This window comes from Sarcophilus harrisii, chromosome 1 (assembly GCF_902635505.1).
Source record: "Sarcophilus harrisii chromosome 1, mSarHar1.11, whole genome shotgun sequence".
Lineage (NCBI taxonomy): Eukaryota > Metazoa > Chordata > Mammalia > Dasyuromorphia > Dasyuridae > Sarcophilus > Sarcophilus harrisii.
In genome coordinates, this window is record NC_045426.1 from 710,988,384 (window position 1) to 711,008,118 (window position 19,735).

The 19,735-nt window shown below is 52.8% G+C and overlaps 1 protein-coding gene across 3 annotated transcripts in view; it reads left to right on the forward strand.

Annotated features, from left to right (window-relative positions):
* The first annotated feature begins 5,142 nt into the window (after positions 1–5,142).
* The window catches only part of ZDHHC8 (zinc finger DHHC-type palmitoyltransferase 8), a 74,379-nt gene continuing 59,786 nt past the window's right edge, over positions 5,143–19,735 (forward strand). For 2 of the 3 annotated variants that reach the window (XM_031949007.1, XM_031949008.1), the window contains exon 1: positions 5,397–5,851. In XM_031949007.1, the coding sequence (XP_031804867.1) occupies positions 5,745–5,851 (107 nt within the window). In that variant the 5' untranslated portion in view covers positions 5,397–5,744. Of the gene's footprint in view, positions 5,852–19,735 lie in introns of all 3 variants that reach the window. The other variant, XM_031949006.1, reaches the window with a different exon arrangement.

The following is a 19,735-nucleotide window of genomic DNA, read 5'->3' on the forward strand; positions in this document are numbered from 1 at the left end:
CTTCTAAATTAATAATAAACCCTTTTATTAACTAGCCTCTGGGCCAATCAATGCTTTTTATTGGGAATTCATTTTTAGACCCTAATACTGCTATCCTTGAGAACAAATTGAGGGGAACCTGTTTGACTCCCTGTACCCCAAACCTGCCACTAGACCTTAAACCCTAATTTCATTTAGGTCCCCAAATGTAGACCTCAACATGTGGTCTACACCTCAACAAAATGGTGTACAAGTAGCCCATGAAAGAAATCCAAAATGCAGGCGGACAAAAACAGAGGGATTGGGAATTCTATGCAGTGGCTGTGGTTGTTATTATTGTAGGTGAAACAATCAAGATGCAGAGGGCAATGCCCAAGAAGAGAAAACGTAGGTGGTTCCCCGATCCCTCCGATGCGCACGCTTTCCCTCTGTTCGTTACCTGCAACGTGTTCTGTGTGGAGCTTGTGAGTTGTGAGTGACTCTGTGAGAAGGGAGGCTGTCTTTTGCCTCTCTCTGCATCCCCAGAGCTTAGCCCAGTGCCCACCCAACAGCAATCGCTTAGAAATCCTCGGCGATGACGTGACTTGTTCAGCTCTGGGTTGGGCTCCATCATCCCTGAGACCTCCTCCCACCCTGAGACTCTGGGATTCCCGAGATATGACTGAGTCTCCATATTGATCACCAGCCAAAGGATTTTCTGGGCCTGAAAACTGAGAGAGTTGGGAGGAAGCCACAGACCTGCCAAGTAGCCAGTTGGTCCTGCACAGACACAACTACCAAATGGCTGAACCCGGGCAGCTTTCCACTTCTCCCACTTCCTTTTGTATGTTCTAATCAGTGGCCAATCAGAGTACCCACAGGCTTCAGGACAGTCAGTTTGGGGGGACAGGGGTGTACCAGAGATTGAGCCAGAGGTCAGACCACCCCTCCCCCTCACTCTTCATTGGTTTTATGGCTGCAGGTCACTGCAATTCGTTCGTTATTTGAGATTCTGTGATTAGTGGCTTCCTGGGGGGGGGGGGGAGCTTTTCCCACCCACCGCCCCATATTAAGTGCCAATCCTGCCATATTGCCAGGATGGTGGCCAAGCCCTGATGACACAAAGATAGAAAATTAAATCATCGCTGCCCTCATAGAAACTCACACTTTATCGCAGGAGCTTTTGAGTCCCACTGCTCTCACAAGCATAGATCTAGAACAAGAAGAGGCCAGTTGTCCAATCCCTTCCTTCTGCAAATGTGAAAAGTGCATCCAGAGAAATCGCCCAAGGTCATGCAGGCGGTCGGTCTCCGCTTCTCCAACCGAAACTTCCCTCCAATGGTACAGATCGCAGTCCATCAGGGCCTGTCTGTTCCAGGGGACAAGGAGGGGGACCTCCACACTTGCAAATCCATTTACATTCATTCTTATGTCTAAGTCACTGGAGGTGCTGGAGGGATTATCATAATTTTACACAGAAGGAAACTGAGGTTCAGGAAAGTGCCATGTTCCTGATTACACAGCTCGTGGGACTCTTCTGCATTCACTATTGAGGATCTGCTCAATGTTCTGGGAGTCGTCATGGAGCACTTGGACTGTGTATTTGAGAAAAACTCTTATAGCAGGGTGAAAAGGTAAAAGGTTGTCCTTGTCTAACAAGTGAGAGAGAGACAGAGAGAGACAGAGACAGAGACAGACAGAGAGAAAGGGAGGAAGGGAGGCAGGGAGAGAGTGTGTGTGAGTGTGTGTGTGTAGTGAGGCTACTTCTCTTCAGCCTTTGGATTCTAAACTAAAACAGAGAAGGGATTCTTCCTTTAAGGGGAAAAGTTATGACCTTAGCTGAAGACTAGCCCTGCAGCCAGAGGCCTTCCACAACTCTGCACCTCCTGCTGCCATAACTGCTGGTTATTGAATGACTCCGAGCTTCTCCCTTACACAAGGACATGCCTTTATATTGCCGATATTTTTTCTTGGATCTAGTCTGTGTATTTAAGTCACAGAGCATTCGACTTCCCAAAGGCCTGGGAGTGCCAGCCAGAGGGCAACAGAGAGGCACACTGCAGCACTTTACAGACAGGGAATTACACAGAAGGGGCATAAAGGAGGCCATCAAAGAAATGTCTGAATGGCAAAGAAGATGACCGGCTTTCCCTAGAGCCTCGAGTGTGACAGGACTTTCCTCTCTAAAGGGAAACCCTTTTCTCCCAGCAGTCACTTTTTTGGAGCACTGAACATCACTAAGACCTGAAGTCACTCAGTTTATTTTTTAAGCTCAACCTCCTGAGTTCATTTTTTTTTTATTAAGCTTATTTTTAAGCCCAACCTCAAGACAAGGCGTCTATTGCAAGACCATCTGACTTAGAGTTAGAAAGTCTTTGTAATGTGCGATTACCAAACTGCCGCCTTCCAGAAACATATGAGGAGTTTCTTTTTCAACACATCCCTAGGGGTTCTCTCCCCCTCCCCCCCCCCCCCCGGGGTCTGGGTCTCCTAGGCTTTTTTCAATCTCAAGATTTCTTTGGGATTCCTATAAAAAAATTACCGGGGGTGGGCTGAGTCAAAAGGAATAAATAAGCCTAAATAGAAAATCTTAAAAGCGTCACTATGCCTTAATTCTGTTTCCAATTCCTGCCTTTATTGTGTGATCACCCCCAAACCATAGACCGAGTTCTGCTTACTTCCTTCACTCTTTGTGGATTCATATACGTCTTCTCCAGTTTTCTCCAATTCCTCTTCTCTCTCATCCTTCTGGAACAATAATAATTACATTCACTCTACAGCACAGATAATACACGTGCCGCTCTATACTCAGACGTTATCCAGCTTCTGGGTAGCCTCCCTCCATCCCCCCACCTTTGTTGCCAGTTCTTTAGTTGACAAAAGTTCCTGCTAGGAATATAGCATATGAATAGGATCGAGTATCTTCAGATGGCGGGTTGTCGATCTCTCGATCTCTCGGGAGTGGAGGATAAAGGTATTCCTAAAGGTGATGATCTGCTAGAGGAAGTAGCTTTGTTGATCTATGTTCATGGATGTAATGTCGATATATGCCAACATATTATGTATTATGTACTATATGAGATATATTAGATATGCATGTATTATAGCGATATTTATATTAATGTATTTAGTAATGTGGCAGATGTGGGCTACTGAGGAGAAGGCAGTTAGTTGTCTGAGGTGTAGTGTAGTGGGAGAAATAGGCCTGTAAGGATTTGACTAATTAGGCATACTCCTAGTAGAGGTCCAAAGTTTCATCAGGCAGAAATGTTAGAGGGTGCAGGGAAGTCGATGAATGAGTGGTTGATATATGAATGTAATAGAAGTGAATATATGTGAACATATATGAATATAGCATGAATATATGTCCAGACATTATCCAACGTATGGGTAGCCTCCCTCCACCCCCCACCTTTGTTGCCAGTTGTTTAGTTGACAAAAGTTCCTGCTGTGAATATAGCACATGAATATATATAAATATATGTGAATATATTCCATATATAGAATATATTCTGTGATATATGTGTATAATATATTATATGTGAATATATATGAATATAGCATGAATAAGCTATCCAACTTAGGGGTAGCCTCCCTCCATCCCCCCACCTTTGTTGCCAGTTGTTTAGTTGACAAAAGTTCCTGTTATGAATATAGCATATGAATATATGTGAATATATTCTATGTGCATAATATATTCTATGTGAATATATATGAATATAGCATGAATATATGTTCAGACATTATCCAGCTTCTGGGTAGCCTCCCTCCATCCCCCCACCTTTGTTGCCAGTTCTTTAGTTGACAAAAGTTCCTGCTGTGAATATCCCTCGTGGTCTAATGGGGAGATTGGCCGTTGAGATCCCGGTCCTCGGAGCACGAGGCCCTTCCCGATGGATCCTAGAGACAGTGCGTGCCATTCTATGCCCGCTGGCCTTGCGTGGCCAGAGAATACCCGGAGGGGGCTTGGGCCATGATGCCTCCTAGTGATGAGGATGGAAAGTCTGGCCCGCTGCTGAGCCAAGACTGATGGCCAAAGAGAAACTGATCCAGAGAGAACACGCGCCACAAGGGTTCTCCTCCTTTTTTTCTGGGTAGGAGGAAGATTGCTAGGAGCTCCTAGGCTGGGGCAGGCTGCACCCCCCCCCCCACCATGTGTCCCTGTGCCATCTCTGTTTCTTCTTGTTTCTTGCGTTTTTTCCCCCTAGATCTGAGTCGAGTAAAGTGGAGGATTCCCTAGCGGTCTCCTCGCGGGTGCGAGCAGGCTGCCCGGGCTGCAAATGAGGGATGGCACCAGAGAAGGGCCACAAAGAAAAGCACAAATGGGAAAGAAAGTGGGATGGCTTCTCCCAGAGCTTTGTGGGCCATAGACTTTCTTCTTTGAAAAGAGACTGGCCAGCCCGGAGCCAAGCTCTCTGACACAGAAGCGGCCAGTTCCCCCATGAGAATACGGAGCAGGGAATGGGCAGCTTGCTGCCTTGTGAGCTTGAAAAGATCAGACCAGCTGCTGAGTGGGGAAGGAGGCTCCCCCAGGAGCAAGGGCCCCTCATCGGGGAGTCCAGGAGCTGGTGAAGCTCAGGCCATCTTTAGAATGATCTGTCAGGGGCCGCTAGGTGGCGCAGTGGACAGAGCACCAGCCCTGAAGTCAGCAGGACCTGAGTTCAAATCTAATCTCAGACACTTACACGTCCTGGCTGTGTGACCCTGGGCAAGTCACTTAACCCCAATTGCCTCAGGAGGGGAAAAAAAAGAACACGCAAAGTTCCAGAATCACAGATTTACGAGGAGGAAACTTGGAGATCTTATTTTAGAGAGGAGGAAATGGAGGTCGGGGCAGGGGAGGCTCTTCTCCAGAGGCACACAAAGAATGGCCGGGACAGAATTCAAATCCACGCCCCATGCACCTTCACCGATGGCCGGGGACGTTGGATGTTTAAACTGACAGAAGAGGAGACTGAGGTTCAGGGAAGGGAAAGTCTTCTTCAAAGGCGGGAGCGCTGGCGGGAGAGGCAGGACCCGAATCCAAGGCCTTTGGCTCCGAAGCTCCGCACTGGGCGCCCGGGCCCCGCTCCCGCCCGGCGGGGGCCGAGGAGGAGGAGGACCCCCAGAGGGGGCTCGCGAGCCCCGAGGGGCCGTCCCCGTGGGCCGGGCGCAGGCCCGGGAGGTGACCCCCCTCCTTCCCCCGAGGGGTGTCCCGGCCGCAGGGGGCGTTCTCGGGCCTCGGGCGGCGCGCTCGGGAGCGGCGGGTGGAGCTGGGGGCCCGGGAGCCCCGCGAGCAGCCCCGGCGTCGCCGGCACCGGGGCCTCGGCGCTACCTTAAGGGGCGCTGACATCAGCCCGGGCCGGCCCGCCCCCCACCCCCCGTGGGTGGGATTTCCTGCGCTGCCGCCGCCGCCGCCGCCGCCGCCGCGGGTCAGCTGGTCCCAGTCCCTCCCCGCGCCCGCCCCCCGGCCGTCCCCTCCCGCGCCCGCGCCCGCTCCCCCAGCAGGTTCCGCGGCCGCTCCGCTCGCCTCCAGCCCGTCCCGTTCCGGCCCGTCCCGGCCCGGCCGCTCCTGCTCTGCCCTGGCCGGCCCACGTCCAGTCGCCGCCGCAGTCGCCGCCGCCGCCGCCGCCGCCGGGGCCGCCGCCAACCCCACCGGCTCCGGCTCGGGGTCCGAGGCCGCGTCTCAGGCCGAGCGGGCGGCGGGAGCGGGGCCGCGGCCCCCGGCCCTCGGCGCCCGGCCCTGCGGGGCCGCCCCTGCCGTCAGCCGCGCCCGCCGGGGCCCGGAGGGATGTGGAAGCCACAGGATGCCCGGCCTCGGCACCGGAAAGAGGTTTAAGCCCACCAAGTACATCCCGGTCTCCACGGCCGCCGCCCTCCTGGTGGGCGCCTCCACGCTCTTCTTCGTCTTCACGTGAGTGCGCCCGAGGGGCCGGGGGGAGGGGGGCGGAGGGGGGGGGGCCGGAGCTCGGGAGCTGCGGGCGGGGGCTCCGGAGCAGGAGGCCGGAGCTGGGGCACCCGGACAGGGAGGGCGGAAGGCTGGAGGACTCGGCCCGGGGCCGGCGGCTGGGAGACCCGCACCGGGGGCCGGAGGCTCGGGGGAAGCCCGGCCTGGGGGCCGGGGAGCGGGGAGCCGGAGGCGGGGGCCCAGACGAGGAGGCCAGAAGCCGGGGGAGCCGGAACCGGGGGGGGGGGACTTCGGCCGGGAGACCCCGACTAAGGAGGCCGGAGGCTGAGGACCCGGCCGGGGGAGGGGGCTGGAGGCCGGGGGGACCGGGAGTAGAAACTGGGGAACTGGGCAGTGGAGGCGGAGGAGCCGGCCCGGGGGGCGCAGGGATCCGGGAGGCCAGCGGACTCCCACCGGGGGCCGGCCATGGGGAACTCCAAGCAGGGAGTTGGGGAGCTGGAGGCCGGGGGCTCCTTCCCGCCCGTCCCGCAGCCCCCTCCCCCAGCGGCCCCTCTCGGGGCTTCCCCGTCCCTGGGCTCCCGTGCGCGCTGCGGGGGGATGGGGCCGAACTCTGCTCCTTCCCAAGGAAAGGAGGGAAAGATGCCGGAGGTCGGCGGGCCGGGGCCGCGGGGCCCGGGAGCGGGCGCCGGGGCTGCCCCAGAGGGCTCCAGGGCTCGGGACACACAGATGGCCGCCCCCTGCCCTGCCCCTTGTTCTCTGGACGCCGCCCCCCCCTCCCCAGTGCGCACTCTCCCCTCCCCCAGCCTCCTCCTCCGTGTGGCCCCCACTGACCTCTCGCGGCTCCCTCCTCTCCCCATCCAGCCCCTCGGGCTCCCGGGGCCCTTCCCGCCTTCGGCCGAGCCCCGCCGGTATCCCCAGCTTCCCCGCCCCCCTCGGTGCAGGCCGGCCCGGAGGCAGCGGGGTCGCCCCTCCCCCGCGGCCCCTTCCCCCGAGCGGGAGTCCCGGCGAGGTGCCGTGTTGGCAGCGCTGGGAGGGGGCCGGGCCTGGGAGCCGAGGCTCTGCGGGTCTCCCTGGCCTCGGCCGGGGGAGGGGGCTGTGCTGGGGGAGGGGGAGGGCCGGGGCGGGCCTGCCGTCTCCGCTGGGGCTCGGGGAGGCTGGAAGGCTGAGGCGCCGGCGGTCCTGGTGGCTCCCGGGCCTCTGTCTCCCCCAGCCCCGCCGCAGGCAGCCTCCCTTCTTTCCCCAGGCAGGGCTGGGATTAAAACAAATTGCAGCGTTCGGATTTCCTGGGCGATACTTTCCCTCTGCCATTGGCTCCCGCCCCCCAGACGGGCTTGCCAGTCACAGTCGGAGCCCGAGGAGCCTTGGGAGACAGGCTGGGGGATGGGCGGCCCGGAGCCCCAGATTTAGGCTGCACAGACTTGGGGCCAGGCTGCCTCTGTGACCTTGCCCGAGCCCTCTCTCTCCCGGCAGCCTCCCGTGACCTGAACGGGAGGTGAGAGGGCATGTGGCCTTCTCTCCGCTGCCCCAGCTCTGCCATTCTCTGCTCCCAGATCCCTGCCTCCCCGAGGGCCTCCGTTCCCTCGTTGGAGGCCTCCATGCTCTTCCCCTAAGAGGGAACAGCCCCGGGGAGTCTGGGTCTGCCCAGTTTGGGCCCGGAGCAGGGGATGGTGGGAGAGGAGGGAGGGAGCAGAGAGCACCTTTCACCAGAGAACCTCCATCTCCCGGTGGCGCCAAACAGCCCTCGATCCCCTAAGACACAGCCGGGAGACCCGGTGACATCCGGCTTCTGTCTGAGCACTCTGTCCCTTACTAAGTATATGACCTTGGCAGGTCTGGACCTCAGTTTTCCCACCCGTAAAATGGACAAGGAGTGGACACGGGGGCCTCTTTGGTCCCTTCTACCTCGGTTTCTGTAATCCTGTGGGGCTCCCACGTGTTCTTTGCAGAGACGGGCCGGTGCCATCCCGTCACCTGCCCCTGCCCATCGGGAGCCCCTGCAGTGTCCAGACACTGGCTCCAGGAGAGCGAGGGAGATTCGGGTTCACAGTCTGAGGCCACCAAGACTCACTCTGTGATCTCTGGCCAGGTCACTTCCTTCTCCCTCCTGGCCTCAGTTTTCCTTCCTGGAAAATGGCACAAGATGGGCCTCCTCGTCTCTACCTCATCTGGCTGCTGTGTGGAAAGAACTTGCCAACCTTGAGAGTACTAGAGAAATGGCCAGGGGCTCTCTGAGCTTCCCTGGACCTCAGTTTCCCCATGTGTACAATGAAGGGGATGGGCTTCAGCGACTCCCCAAATGCTTATTCTTTGTGTTATTAGCCTGGGCAGGGAGCTTCTGGTAGCTCTGATACCCGTTAGGGTCCCCCAAAAGACCAGGGAGAGGCTCCCAGTGGGCGCGAGCGAGCTGCGGGCCATCGCTGTCCGAGAGTTATACAAGAGGAGTGTTGCAGAGGCTTGTTAGCAGAGATGTGGGCCTGGGAAGGAGGCTGGGAGCGGGGGGGGGGGGGGGGGCTGGCCACGCACCCGGCATTGAGATGCCCGCTTGCCTAATGGCAACACTGAGGGGATTGATGGGAGGGGACGGCACCGGTTGAGGGAGGGGTTGTGCTCCTCTGGGAAAGCCCTGCTTCTGATGGCGGTTCCAAGCTCTGAGTCCAAGGACCCCTTTAAAAACATTTCTTGGCCTTCCCGCCTGACCCCCTGCTTGGAAAAATCCCAGCTACCAACAGTGATTACAAATGAAGACGGAATCGGGTTCTTCCCAATCATGACGAAAATCCCCGGTCCCCAGAGCTGGAGAGATCCCGACTTGTCCCGGCAATCCCCCCCCCCCCCCCCCCCCCCCCCCCCCCCCCCCCCCCGGCTGCTCCCTGAGGGCCGGCTATAAAAGAAAAATAGGAGTTCCGCTAATGATGATGATGGCTAACATTTATTTGGCGCCTAAGGTTTGCAAAGCACTTATTTTGGGTGAGACTGATTTCATATATATCTTGAAAAGAAAAATATTTGAGTTACACTAATGATGATGATGGCTAACATTTATATGGCGCTTAAGGTTTACATAGCACTTATATCATTCACGCCCCATAACAACTCTGGGATGTAGGGGGTTCATAATAACTTCACTTTACAGTTGAGGAAACTGAGGCAGAGAAGTTCATTGACTTGTCCAGATGATATTTGGGTGGGACTGATTTTATATATGTATATGTCTTGAAAAGAAAAATATTTGAGTTATACTAATTATGGTGATGGTTAACATTTATATGGCACTTAAGGTTTACAAAGCACTTATGTCATTTAATCCCCATAACAATCCTGGGAAGGAGGAGTTACCATGATCCTCCCTGTACAGTTGAGGAAACTGAGGCAGAGAAGTTCATTGTCTTACCCAGAAAGCATTTGGGTGAGACTGATTTCAAACTCGGGTATTCCTGACTTTGGCCCCCATACCCCAACTACCTTGGGAACCAGAGGCTTAATCACAAGCGTGGGCCCATTTTACTGCATGACCTCAGAAAAGACCCTTCCTCTCTCTTGGGATCCCAGGACATACAAGGCTTAGTGACCAGCAGGGGTCCAGTCCACAGCCTGTGCTTCCTCAAGGCTGGCTGAGGGGTGTCTGGCCCAAAGGCCCACTCCCAGACTCCTTTGCTCACCTTCCATTTCCTTATCTGCAGATGGAAGGGGTTTCTGCAGCCGGCCCCGGAGGTCCCTTCTAGGAGCAGGATTCATTGTTTTCAAGGCTCTCTATTAAGTACAAAACTCTAGACAGATGTGAGGGTATTAAGCCCCTTGGCAGATGACAGGCTGAACTCTATTCCAGATGTGAGGGGGTGCCAAGCTTCATTGCAGATGGGAGACTTTCAACCCTGTTGCAGATGGGAGGCCATCGAGCCTCGTTATAATGGGAAATGTTAAACCCTCTTATAGAAAGAGAGGAGGGGCATTAAGCCTCTGGTGGAAAGGACCCTAGGCTGGGAATGGGGAGACCCGGGGTCTCTACTGGGGCCTGGGCAAAGCCTTTGGGCCTCAACTTCTCCGTCTGTTAAATGGAGTGAGGAGAGGGCAGTTTCACTGTTTTGAGGGTGGACTCCTTGGAGGTGATTCGGAAGCGATTGGGGATGATTTTGGCACTCGGGGGGGCCTCAGGAAAGCTCTGCGCAGAAGGGCCTCCTGATATGCTTATCCACGTTTGACAGATTGGAAACTGAGGCCAGAAAACTGGCTTTGAGTCCAAAGCCCACCTTTGACCCTTCCTCCTTGGGTGACCTTGGGCAAGCCTCCATCTCCCTGAATGGCAGTTCCCTTCTGTGTAACGGGGAGCCGAATGGCCTCTAAGTTGCCCTCCCAGGGTCCCCAAACTGTTGTGTATCAGAGGTGGGACTGGAGCGCGGGCTTCCTCACCCCAGCTCCTCCCTCTCTCTGGTGACCTTGCCTTGTTCCTGTTGTTCTCCCAGCTTCTTGGAGGAGGGTTTCCCAGGTCTCCCTATGGGCCCTCCGGGGACCTTGGGGCGCCGTCTCCGAGTTCCTTTCCTAACTCAGAGGCTATGGGTGGCCTTGGTCCCAAGCTGAGCCTCCTTCCCCACCCGGAGGCAGCAATCTCTGGCCCGGGGACACCTTCTCTGCTTCCGGCCACCCGGGAACACGGGCTGGGGCCACCTCTCCCAGCTATGGCCGTCACCCCAACGTCTCCCTGAGAGATATTTGCAGGAAACTGAAAAGGGGGGAAGCTCATCATCCAGTGAATAGTAACTGGGACAAGGGGGGGGCCTTTCACAAGTCACACAGCTCGTGAGTAATGGGAGCGAGAGCTAACGTGGTCTGTTTGCCCCCAACCAAGCGGGGCGGGCTCTTCTTGGTCTCCTCTCAACGCTGAGGAAACCGAGACCCGGATAATTTCTTGTCCAAGGTCACATGACTAGTTTGGAGGCTGGTTTCTTTATAGTTAAAGTTGCCCCCAAATGGACCAGGCTCAGCTGCCAAGAAAGGCGAAAGGCCAGGGTCCCCGGTCCTGCCAACATCCGGGTCTGGGTCATCCGGATGCAGCAGAGGTGGGAGGTCACCGGGGGGAGGGGGGCGTCTGTCACGGTGGGGCGATCTTATGCAGGGGGACCCCGATTCTCCATCGGAACGGAAGCTCCAGAGGGCAGGGCTGTCTCACTTCCTTCTGGGCCCCCAGGTCTTCGGCCCTTAGCCCAGGCCCTGGCGCGTTGATGGATGGATTGGTTGGAGCCAGAGCTCTGCCCCTCCTCCACTCCTGCTTGGTGCCCTCCTTGGGAACTATAATAGACAGATCATGAATAGACAATTCACTTCTAGCCGGGTAGGTAGAAATAGCAAGCGAGGACTCTTGGGAGGTCCCAGGAAGGAAGGAAACAAGTTTTCATTAAATGGCTACTGTGTGGCAGGCGCTGGCTGAAGTGGCTCAGGGTAACATTGTTACTGTTGGAAAGGGGAGTCAGAGTGGGCTTCCTGGAGGAGGTGGAGTTCCCCTGGGGCTTTAGATAAGATTAGAAACAGCTGGGAGAGTGGAAGGGGAAATGGATCTGTGCTTTGTTGGCGAAAGTCACTTGCTAATGCGATTGTGGATAAACCCTTTGCCCTCTCTGCCTCAGTTTCCTCATCTGTAGAATGAAGGCTGGAGGCAATTCATGTCAAGGCTTTTTCTGCTCTGTGTGTGTGTGTGTGTGTGTGTGTGTGTGTGTGTGTAGGGGGAGAGAGGCTGCAGGGTCTCCAGGGCCTGGGCCCATGGACCCATTTTAGAGAATTGGGCTAATTTCAGCAGAGGAAGGCCCAGCCCCAACCTTGACCCTGCTGCCTGATCCAGACTTCTGGAATCAGTAACAGCTGCCCCCCCCGCCCCCCCAGCCCCAGGCCCGGGAGATTCTGCATGAGGCGAGTGGCAAGAAAGGAAGCAGAGAGAGCCCGGGGTTCACATCCTTGCCTCGTTACTTGTGTGACCTCAGGCGGGTCCCTTCCTTCCCGCAAGCCTCAGTTTCCCTATCGGTAAAATGAGGGATTGGATTGTTGTCCAACTCCTCTTTGTGACCCCAGAGACACCGATAACTGTCTGTGAGGTTTTCTTGGCAAAGAGATGGAGGGGGTTCCTTCTCCAGCGAATCAAGGCAGAGATTCAGTCACCAGTCTGGTCACATAGCTAACAAGTGCCTGCTGCACGATTTGAATTCAGGTCTTCCTGTTCCAGAGCCAGCCCTCTAGCTGCCTTGGGCCTTAGAGTCAGGGCCCTTCCGGCTTTGAATCAAGAGATCAAGCATTTGTAAGAACATGGCTATAAATCTGGGCTATTGGAGGCTGGAGAGAGAAGTACATAAAAAGTTTGATAAAACCAGCAAAAATTAAGTGCTTACTGTGTGCCAGGCACTGTATTAGGCACTGGGGAAAGCAAAAAGGAGAGGGGGAAATAGATAGGGAGAGAGGAGAGAGAGAGAAGGAGAGAGAAAGAAAGAGATAAAGAGGGAGAAAGGAAAAGAAAAAAGAAATAAAAGAGGGAGAAAAGGAGATTAAAAAGAGAGAGAGAAAGAGAAAAAAAAAAGATTGAGGGAGAAAAAAGAGAGATGAAAAAAAGAGGAAGAGAAAAAGAGAGAAAGAGAAAAAAGAGATAAAGAGGGAGAAAAAGAGATTAAAAAGAGAAAGAGATAAGAGGGAGAATGAGAAAGAAAAAAGGGAGAAAGAGAAAAAAGAGATAAAGAGGGAGAAAAAGAGATTAAAAAGAGAAAGAGATAAGAGGGAGACCGAGAAAGAAAAAAGGGAGAAAGAGAAAAAAGAGATAAAGAGGGAAAAAAGAGATTAAAAAGAGAAAGAGATAAAGAGGGAGAAAGAGAAAAGGGGGAAAGGTGGGAGAAGAAGCCCTGCCCTCTAAGAGCTTACGTTATTCCTGGCATATGACAGACATTTGAGGTGGGAGTGTTAAGTCTGCTGCTTGATTGTGGAGAGATTCTGTTTGTTGAACACATCCAGACAGTGCGTAATGGCACCTCACATCCCCCATAATAATAGCTGCCGTTTCAGTAGCACTTTCTAAATAGGATCCCATTTGATCCTCACAACCACCCCGGGAGGGAGGTGCCGTGATTGTCCCCATTTTACAGATGAGGTTGCCCAAGGTCACATAGTAATTGACAGAGCTTGGATTGGCACTTTCCAGTTGAGGGCTCAGTCTACCATCCTCTAGCTCTCCCATTGTTATTTGATTATTCTCCGAGCAGCTGCTTTTGGGGAGGGGTCCGGCTCAAGGAATGGACTTCTCTGTCTCAGGAGGGAGGAGGCACTGGGGTAGATCCCTTGAAGATCAGTCTGCCTTGGAAATGTGATCTAATGAGCATCTCCTAGCCATCTAAATCATGGCTAACAAATGATCCCGAAGAGACTTTTAGGATCATTAATTTCAAGCTGGAAAGGACTTTAGCAAACATTCTAGTCCAGCCTTTTTCTCTTACTGATGGGGAAACTGAGGCTGAGGGAGTGATTTGCTTAAAGTCGTAAGCTAAAAACAAAGCCAGTTCTGGATTTGGACCCATGTTGCTTGATAATTCATTAATACATTTCCCACTACATCTCAAGGCCAGCCATTCCATAAGTAGGTTCCAGTAGATTCAAATCTTGTCTCTGTTGCTTACTGTGTGTTTGGTGATGGGCAGATCACTCCCCGCTCCGGGCCCCAATCTCCTCTTCCTATAAGAGGAGGGAGTTGGAGTGGAGGATCTGGTACCTCCAAGCTCTTAACCTCTGTCCTGTACCAGAAAGACTCTACTTCCTTGAAGCCTTCCTTCCCTGATCTCCTTTTTTATCTCCTTTTTTCTTTTCTTTTCCTTTCTTCCTCTTTCTCTCCCTCTTTCTTTTTTTCTCTCTTTGTCTCCCTATTTATCTCTTTTTTTCTTTCTCTCTCCTCTCCTCTTTCTCTCTTCTCCTCCCCTCTTCTTGCTTTGCACCGTGCCTGGCACATTAAATTGGGTTCTTTTTCTTGAGGATTTCCTGACTACTGTGTTTTTACTTGTCAGTCAGCCAAACAGAAAGCACTTATTAAGTGCCAATTGTGTACCAGGTGATGGGCATACAAATACTGACTCAATCTCCTCCTTAAGGAGCTTACTGAAGTCTAGAGATACTGTTCTCCGAGTCTAAATATTCTTTTTCTAGCTAGAGTGTGAGCTCTTGTCCTCATGGCACCTGGCTGAGTAGGTGCTTAATAAGTGTTGAAACTGAGTTCTGGCTGTGTCTTGCAGCATCCCTCAGGTCCCCCTTCCGGTTCCTTCAGGTTTCCCGGCCTCTTTGATTCAGGAGAGTAATAAACTTAGACTTGCTGTCAAGTGAATTCCAGCTTGGCCCACTCACGTCTAACGCTCCATAATCTCATTTGGGGTTTTCTTGGCAAAGATATAGGAATGGTTCATTTTGCAGATGAGGAAACTGAGGCAAACAGGTTAAGTGACTTACCCAGGACCACACAGCTAGAAAGTATCTGAGGCTACATTTGAACTTAGATCTAGAGTCCAAACCTGATTCTCTATCCACTGCATTACCCAGCTGCTCAGGTACAAGTCAGACTCAGTGGCCACTGAAGTTTTTCTGTCGAATTTTGTGATTTGAAAGTTTTCTAGGAATGAAAAATTCTACCTGTAGAGTCAGCATGTTGTGCTTTGGCTAGACTCGCTTCCAAGCCCATCTCCTGCAGGGGACTTTTCCTGGTTCTCCTAGGAAAGAAAGAAAGAGGGGGAAAAAGAGAGAGAAGAAAGCAAAAAAAGGGGGAAAGGGAGAGAGTGGGGGAAGAGAGGCCTGCTCTCTAAAATTGCCTCTCATCTCCTGGGATAGAATCTGGGACAGAACAAGGAGGCTTTCAAGCCAAATATTTACCATGTGGAGTCATCCCAGAGTGGCGTGTGAGCCTTTGGAAGGAGATAGGGGGTTCCCTGTCCCTGAGAGGTAGTGAGCTCCCCAGCATTGAGGTTTCCACACAAAAAGCTTTGCTGGGTTTATCCTAGAAGAGCCTGTCCTTTCAGTTGGCTCCATCTCTCCGCTAGCCCCCTTCCAGCCCCAGTGTTGTGTAGGTCTAGGATTTGGTTTAACTGACACTTGAATTGGTGAGGGGTTGTCAACCGAGCCCCACAAATTCTCTGGCACTAAGATCTAGCATGGCTGGCTTTATTACTGTGGTGAGTGGACCCCAATTTGGGGAACAGTTGGGATTTGCTGGCGGGGGAGGAGACCTTACTTATGAGGAGAGATTTCCATTTTCCTCTTTTTTTGAGGCTCGGTCTGCCTTGTGGAAACTTACAGGGAAATGTCTTCTACCCGTGTCCATGTTTCCTGATATTTTAGCAAATGATTCTGAAAAGAAACTTTTAGGATCATCAATTTCAAGCTGGAAAGGACTTTAGTGAACATCTAGTCTGGTTTCTTCTTTTACAGATGGGGAAACTGAGGCTGGGGGGAGTGATTTGCCATTCGTGGATCTGGGCTTTTTTTCAGTTGTAGGAGCTCCAAGTGTGGTCATTCTCCCTAGGGTGGTACAAGCTCAGAAACCCCTTGGGAACTGAAAAGTTTGGAGATGTGCCCAGACCACCCAGCTAGGATGTGGCTAAGATCACAGGCTGAGAATTCCCAGAGACCCTGAGCCAGGGAGTCCCAGCCCCCTCCCTTTAGTCCGGAGGAAAGGGATCAGTGATGTTGCAGGACACAGCAAATGCCTGTGGCAGGAATCGAGTCCAGGTGTTCCCCACCTCCAAGCTATTGGCCACAATATCTTCCATTTTAGCTAAGCCTATTGGATGCTTCAAGCGCTGAAGTTCTAGGCAGTGAGCTCAGTGCTGCAAACATTTGTGAAATGCCTCCTGGGTGCCCGACTCCAAGAACTTACAGTCAGGGAGGCAGGGGGAGATTTGTGACTGGGCCACAGATACTTTAGTACCAAGAGGGGCCCGAGGTGCTCTGGGAAATCTGAAGAGAGAGAAACCATTGTGACCCGAAGGGCATCTGGGAGGGCTTCCCAGAGGACCCGCCCTGAGCCGACTCTAAGGAAGAAGATTCCAATTTTCCAAGAGTTAAGGATGGGGTACCTTACACTGGAAATGTGTTACACCCCCAATATTTGTGGGTTCCATAGAGTTGGATAGTATTGAGTCTACGAGAAGCCAGGAAGAACTCAGGCAAAGGCCTAGCTACTCTCCACCCCTCCCCAACTTCAAGGGAGCAGAAGGAGTGAGTGTAGTCCAGACACCAGGGATTGCTATGTGTAATAATCTGGGAGGAGGGTTCCCTGAGTATGGGGGAAGGGTGCTTTCTGAAGTCCTTGCTTTCTCCCCATATACAGTTTGCCTTGCTGGAGAACAGTTCACATTTGCCTATTGGTTTATGATTCCCAAATTGCTTTACCCACAGGGCCTCAGTTTCCCCCTCTGTGATATCAAGATTAGGATTAGATCAGGAGTCTTTTTAAAAATTTATTATAGCTTTTTATTTACAAGTTATATGCACGGGTAATTTTTCAGCATTGACAATGGCCAAACCTTTTGTTCCAACTTTTCCTCTCCTTCCTCCCACTCCCTCCCCCAGATGGCAGGTTGACCAATACATGTTAAATATGTTAAAGTATAAGTTAAATACAATATATGCATACATGTCCTAACAGTTATTTTGCTGCACAAAAAGAATCGGACTCTGAAATCGTGTACAATTAGCCTGTGAAGGAAATCGAAAATGCAGGCGGACAAAAAGAGGAATTGGGAATTCTATGTAATGGTTCTTAGTCATCTCCCAGAGTCCTTTCGCTGGGCGTAGCTGGTTCAGTTCATTCCTGCTCTATTGGAACTGATCTGGTTCATCTCATTGTTGAAGAGCCACGGCCATCAGGATTGTAGCTCAGGAGTCTTAAACTTTTTGGTGTGTGTCGTGGATCTCTGGTGGTCGGGGGAAACTCCTCAGAATAGTGCTAAAAAATTCATTATTGAAAGAAATGCTGGATTTCAGTTAGAGATCAGTGAATATGAAGTTGTGATTTTTTTTCTCCATCCAAGTACGTGGACCCCCAAGTCCATGAATTTGGATATTCATCTCTCCATATCAACACTCCTTGAGAGCCCTTCCACTCCAGGTTAAGAACCCACTCAATCAGGGCCCTGATTCTGGGATCCATTTGATCCTTGAGGCTTTAAGGTGGCAAAGTATTTTTGTACTTGTCATCTTAGATCCTCTTGGGGATCTATTTCCCTGGGAGGGAAAGGAGACCAAAGCAAGTGAGGTCTGAGGTCCATAGTGTAGCGCGTAGCAGAAAGGAGACTTTGGGGCTAAGTCTCTTGTCTCCAAACCCAGGACGGGGGCTAAAGTCTGGGCCACTTCCTCTCTGCCCCCCTTACTCCTAAGTCCCAAGGACTAGGACGTCCTGGATCGGCAGGTCAGCTCTTCCACCGGGGCGCTTGGGAACACTTGGGATTCCCAGCCTCTGGCTGTAGACAGGGAGGGCATCCCATAGCTGTCCTCAAATATCCAGGGGCTTTCTGGAGAAGAAGGGGGTCAGCCCTGGAGGGCAGGGCTAGGGCAAGTGGGCTGGAACTGGAGAGTGGGGAAAGTTACAGAGGAAGGTTTAGGCTAGAGGTCCAGGAAAACTTCCTTGCAGTTGGAGCTGTCCAGAATGGAAGGGGGTGCACCTCCTTTCACCAGATTCTATCGTCATAGGCTTACAACTGGCCCCTATTTACAGATGAAAACACTGAGTCCTAGGATTCAGTCACACAATGTCACACAAGTAGTAAATGGAAAGGGCAGGATTTGAACCTTCAAGCAGAGGGTGGCTGCCACTTGTTGGGGCATCACAAAAGGGGTTTACACTTGTGCATGGTGTGGCTGGGGGGCAGCTTGGGAGAATATTTTAAGAATAAGGGTGGGGGATGAAATCTCTCATGAAACTTCCTCTTTTCCCTCCCAACTATCCTGTGTGTGTCCTTCTCTTCCAAACTCCCGTGCTCCCCGGCAGCCCTCAGCCTGTCCCATTGGGTTATCAAGTCCAGGTCTGCCTTCCATGGCCAATGATCCCACTCTGCACATCTCTTCTCTCTCTTTCTCTCTCCTCCTCTTCTTCCTCCTCCCCTTTGCTCTCTTTTCCTCCTCCTCCCCCTTCTGTATCTATGTCCACCATTCTCTCCTCCTCTCTTTTCTCCTTTGCCTTTTTTTCACTTCTATCCTCATCCCATTTCCTTTCTTTTCTCTTGATCTCATCTCTTCATTCTCTTTTTTTTCCTTTTCTTCTGATTCTTCCTCTTCCTCTCTTACTCCTTTCTCTTCCGTTTCCTTTTCTTCTTTTCTTTTTTTTATCTCATCTATCTCTTCTTTTCTCTCCCTTCATTCTTTTCTCCTTTCTTTTCTTCTTTTTCTGCCTTTCCCTCATTGCTTCTTCTGTCTCCTCCTCTTCTCCTCTCGTTCTTCTCTCCATTCTTTTGCCCTCTTCCTCTTTGCCAACATGGGCCACTCCCGTCTCTCCTGCTCTCTGGAAGGTCTCTGTTCTCGGCTCACCCTGAGCAATCCCTGCTTGAATATGAATGATTGAGTATGTTCCCATTTTCTAGACTGTTGGCACCTCCCCCCCCCCGCCTCCCCCAGGGTAAGGAGGGCCTTATGGGCACTCGGGGCGAGGCACCCTGACCCAAAGCAGAAGCCAGTCCGTTCTCCAAGAGCCTGAAGCGCCAGCTCCACAAACAGCTTGGAGGGTTAGCCGCCATAACCACAAGATAAGCTATCGCTTACTGGCCGGGGGCTGGGCCACTTCAAGCCGGGCAGCCATCCCGCCGGCTGTGGAAGGTGGTGGAGTGTGAGATCATGGAGAGGAGCCAGGAGGAGAGAGCCTGGGGACGGGGAAAACTGGAAGCCGGCGGGCATGAGAGGCGGGGTGCAAGCTTGGGATGCTCCGGCGTGAGCCGTGGACCCCCTCGGCCTTAGCCAGGCCTCCCAGATCCTGTGCTTGCTGCCGGGGGTAGGACGTGGTCCCAGAGCAGCGGCAGCCCAGGTGAGGGAGGTCCGCTAGAGAATGAAGGGGGCTTCTGCCGGGTCCCTGATGTGCTTTTGGACAGCACTTACGGGCAGCTATGTGGCCCAGTGGACTGAGCATCAGTTCTAGAGTCAGGAGGTGGACCTGAGTTCAAATCCGACCTCAGACATTTAACACTTCTTAGCTGTGTGACCCTGGGCCAGTCACTTAACCCCATTGCTTCACCCCCCAAAAAAGACAGACTTTCCTTACATCAAGACCTTTCTTCTCTGCCTCTCACAGCTCCTGGTTCTGCCCTCCAAGGCCAATCAGAACAAGACTAATAGAACTTGGGCTCACTTTGAATCTTCTTTTTCAAAGGAAAGCGTTGTACTCTGTGCTTCAGAGGGCCCTCACAGCTCAAAGCCGGGACCCTGGGCTCCTCTGGGGAATGTTGGGCCTGCATGGCAAGGGTAGACGCCACGGCCAGGAGTGAGGGACAGGCCTGGGAGGCACAGGGAGGCAGATCTGGCCTCTGTCTTTGTTAGAGCTGGCCCGAAGGGTTACAGGCTGCCTTAGAAGGTGGTGGACTCTTTCCCTCCCTCCAAGTTAGATCATAGATTTTTAGGCCTAGAAAAGGCTTTACAGATCATTGAGTCCTTCTCCCCTTAATTTTACAATGAGGAAACTGAGGCACATAGGTAGAGTGCCAGTATAGATCACCCAGCATAGAGCTAGTGAATATCTGAGATAGATTCACACCTGGATCTTCCAGTGCTTAGAGCACTGAGCCTGGAGTCAGGAAGGACCGAGTTCAAACCCCACCTCTCAGAGAGTTGCTTAGCTATTTGACTGTGGGCTCTGTCTGCCTCAGTTTCCCCAATTGCAAAGCGTGGTTATGATAGCCCCTTCCT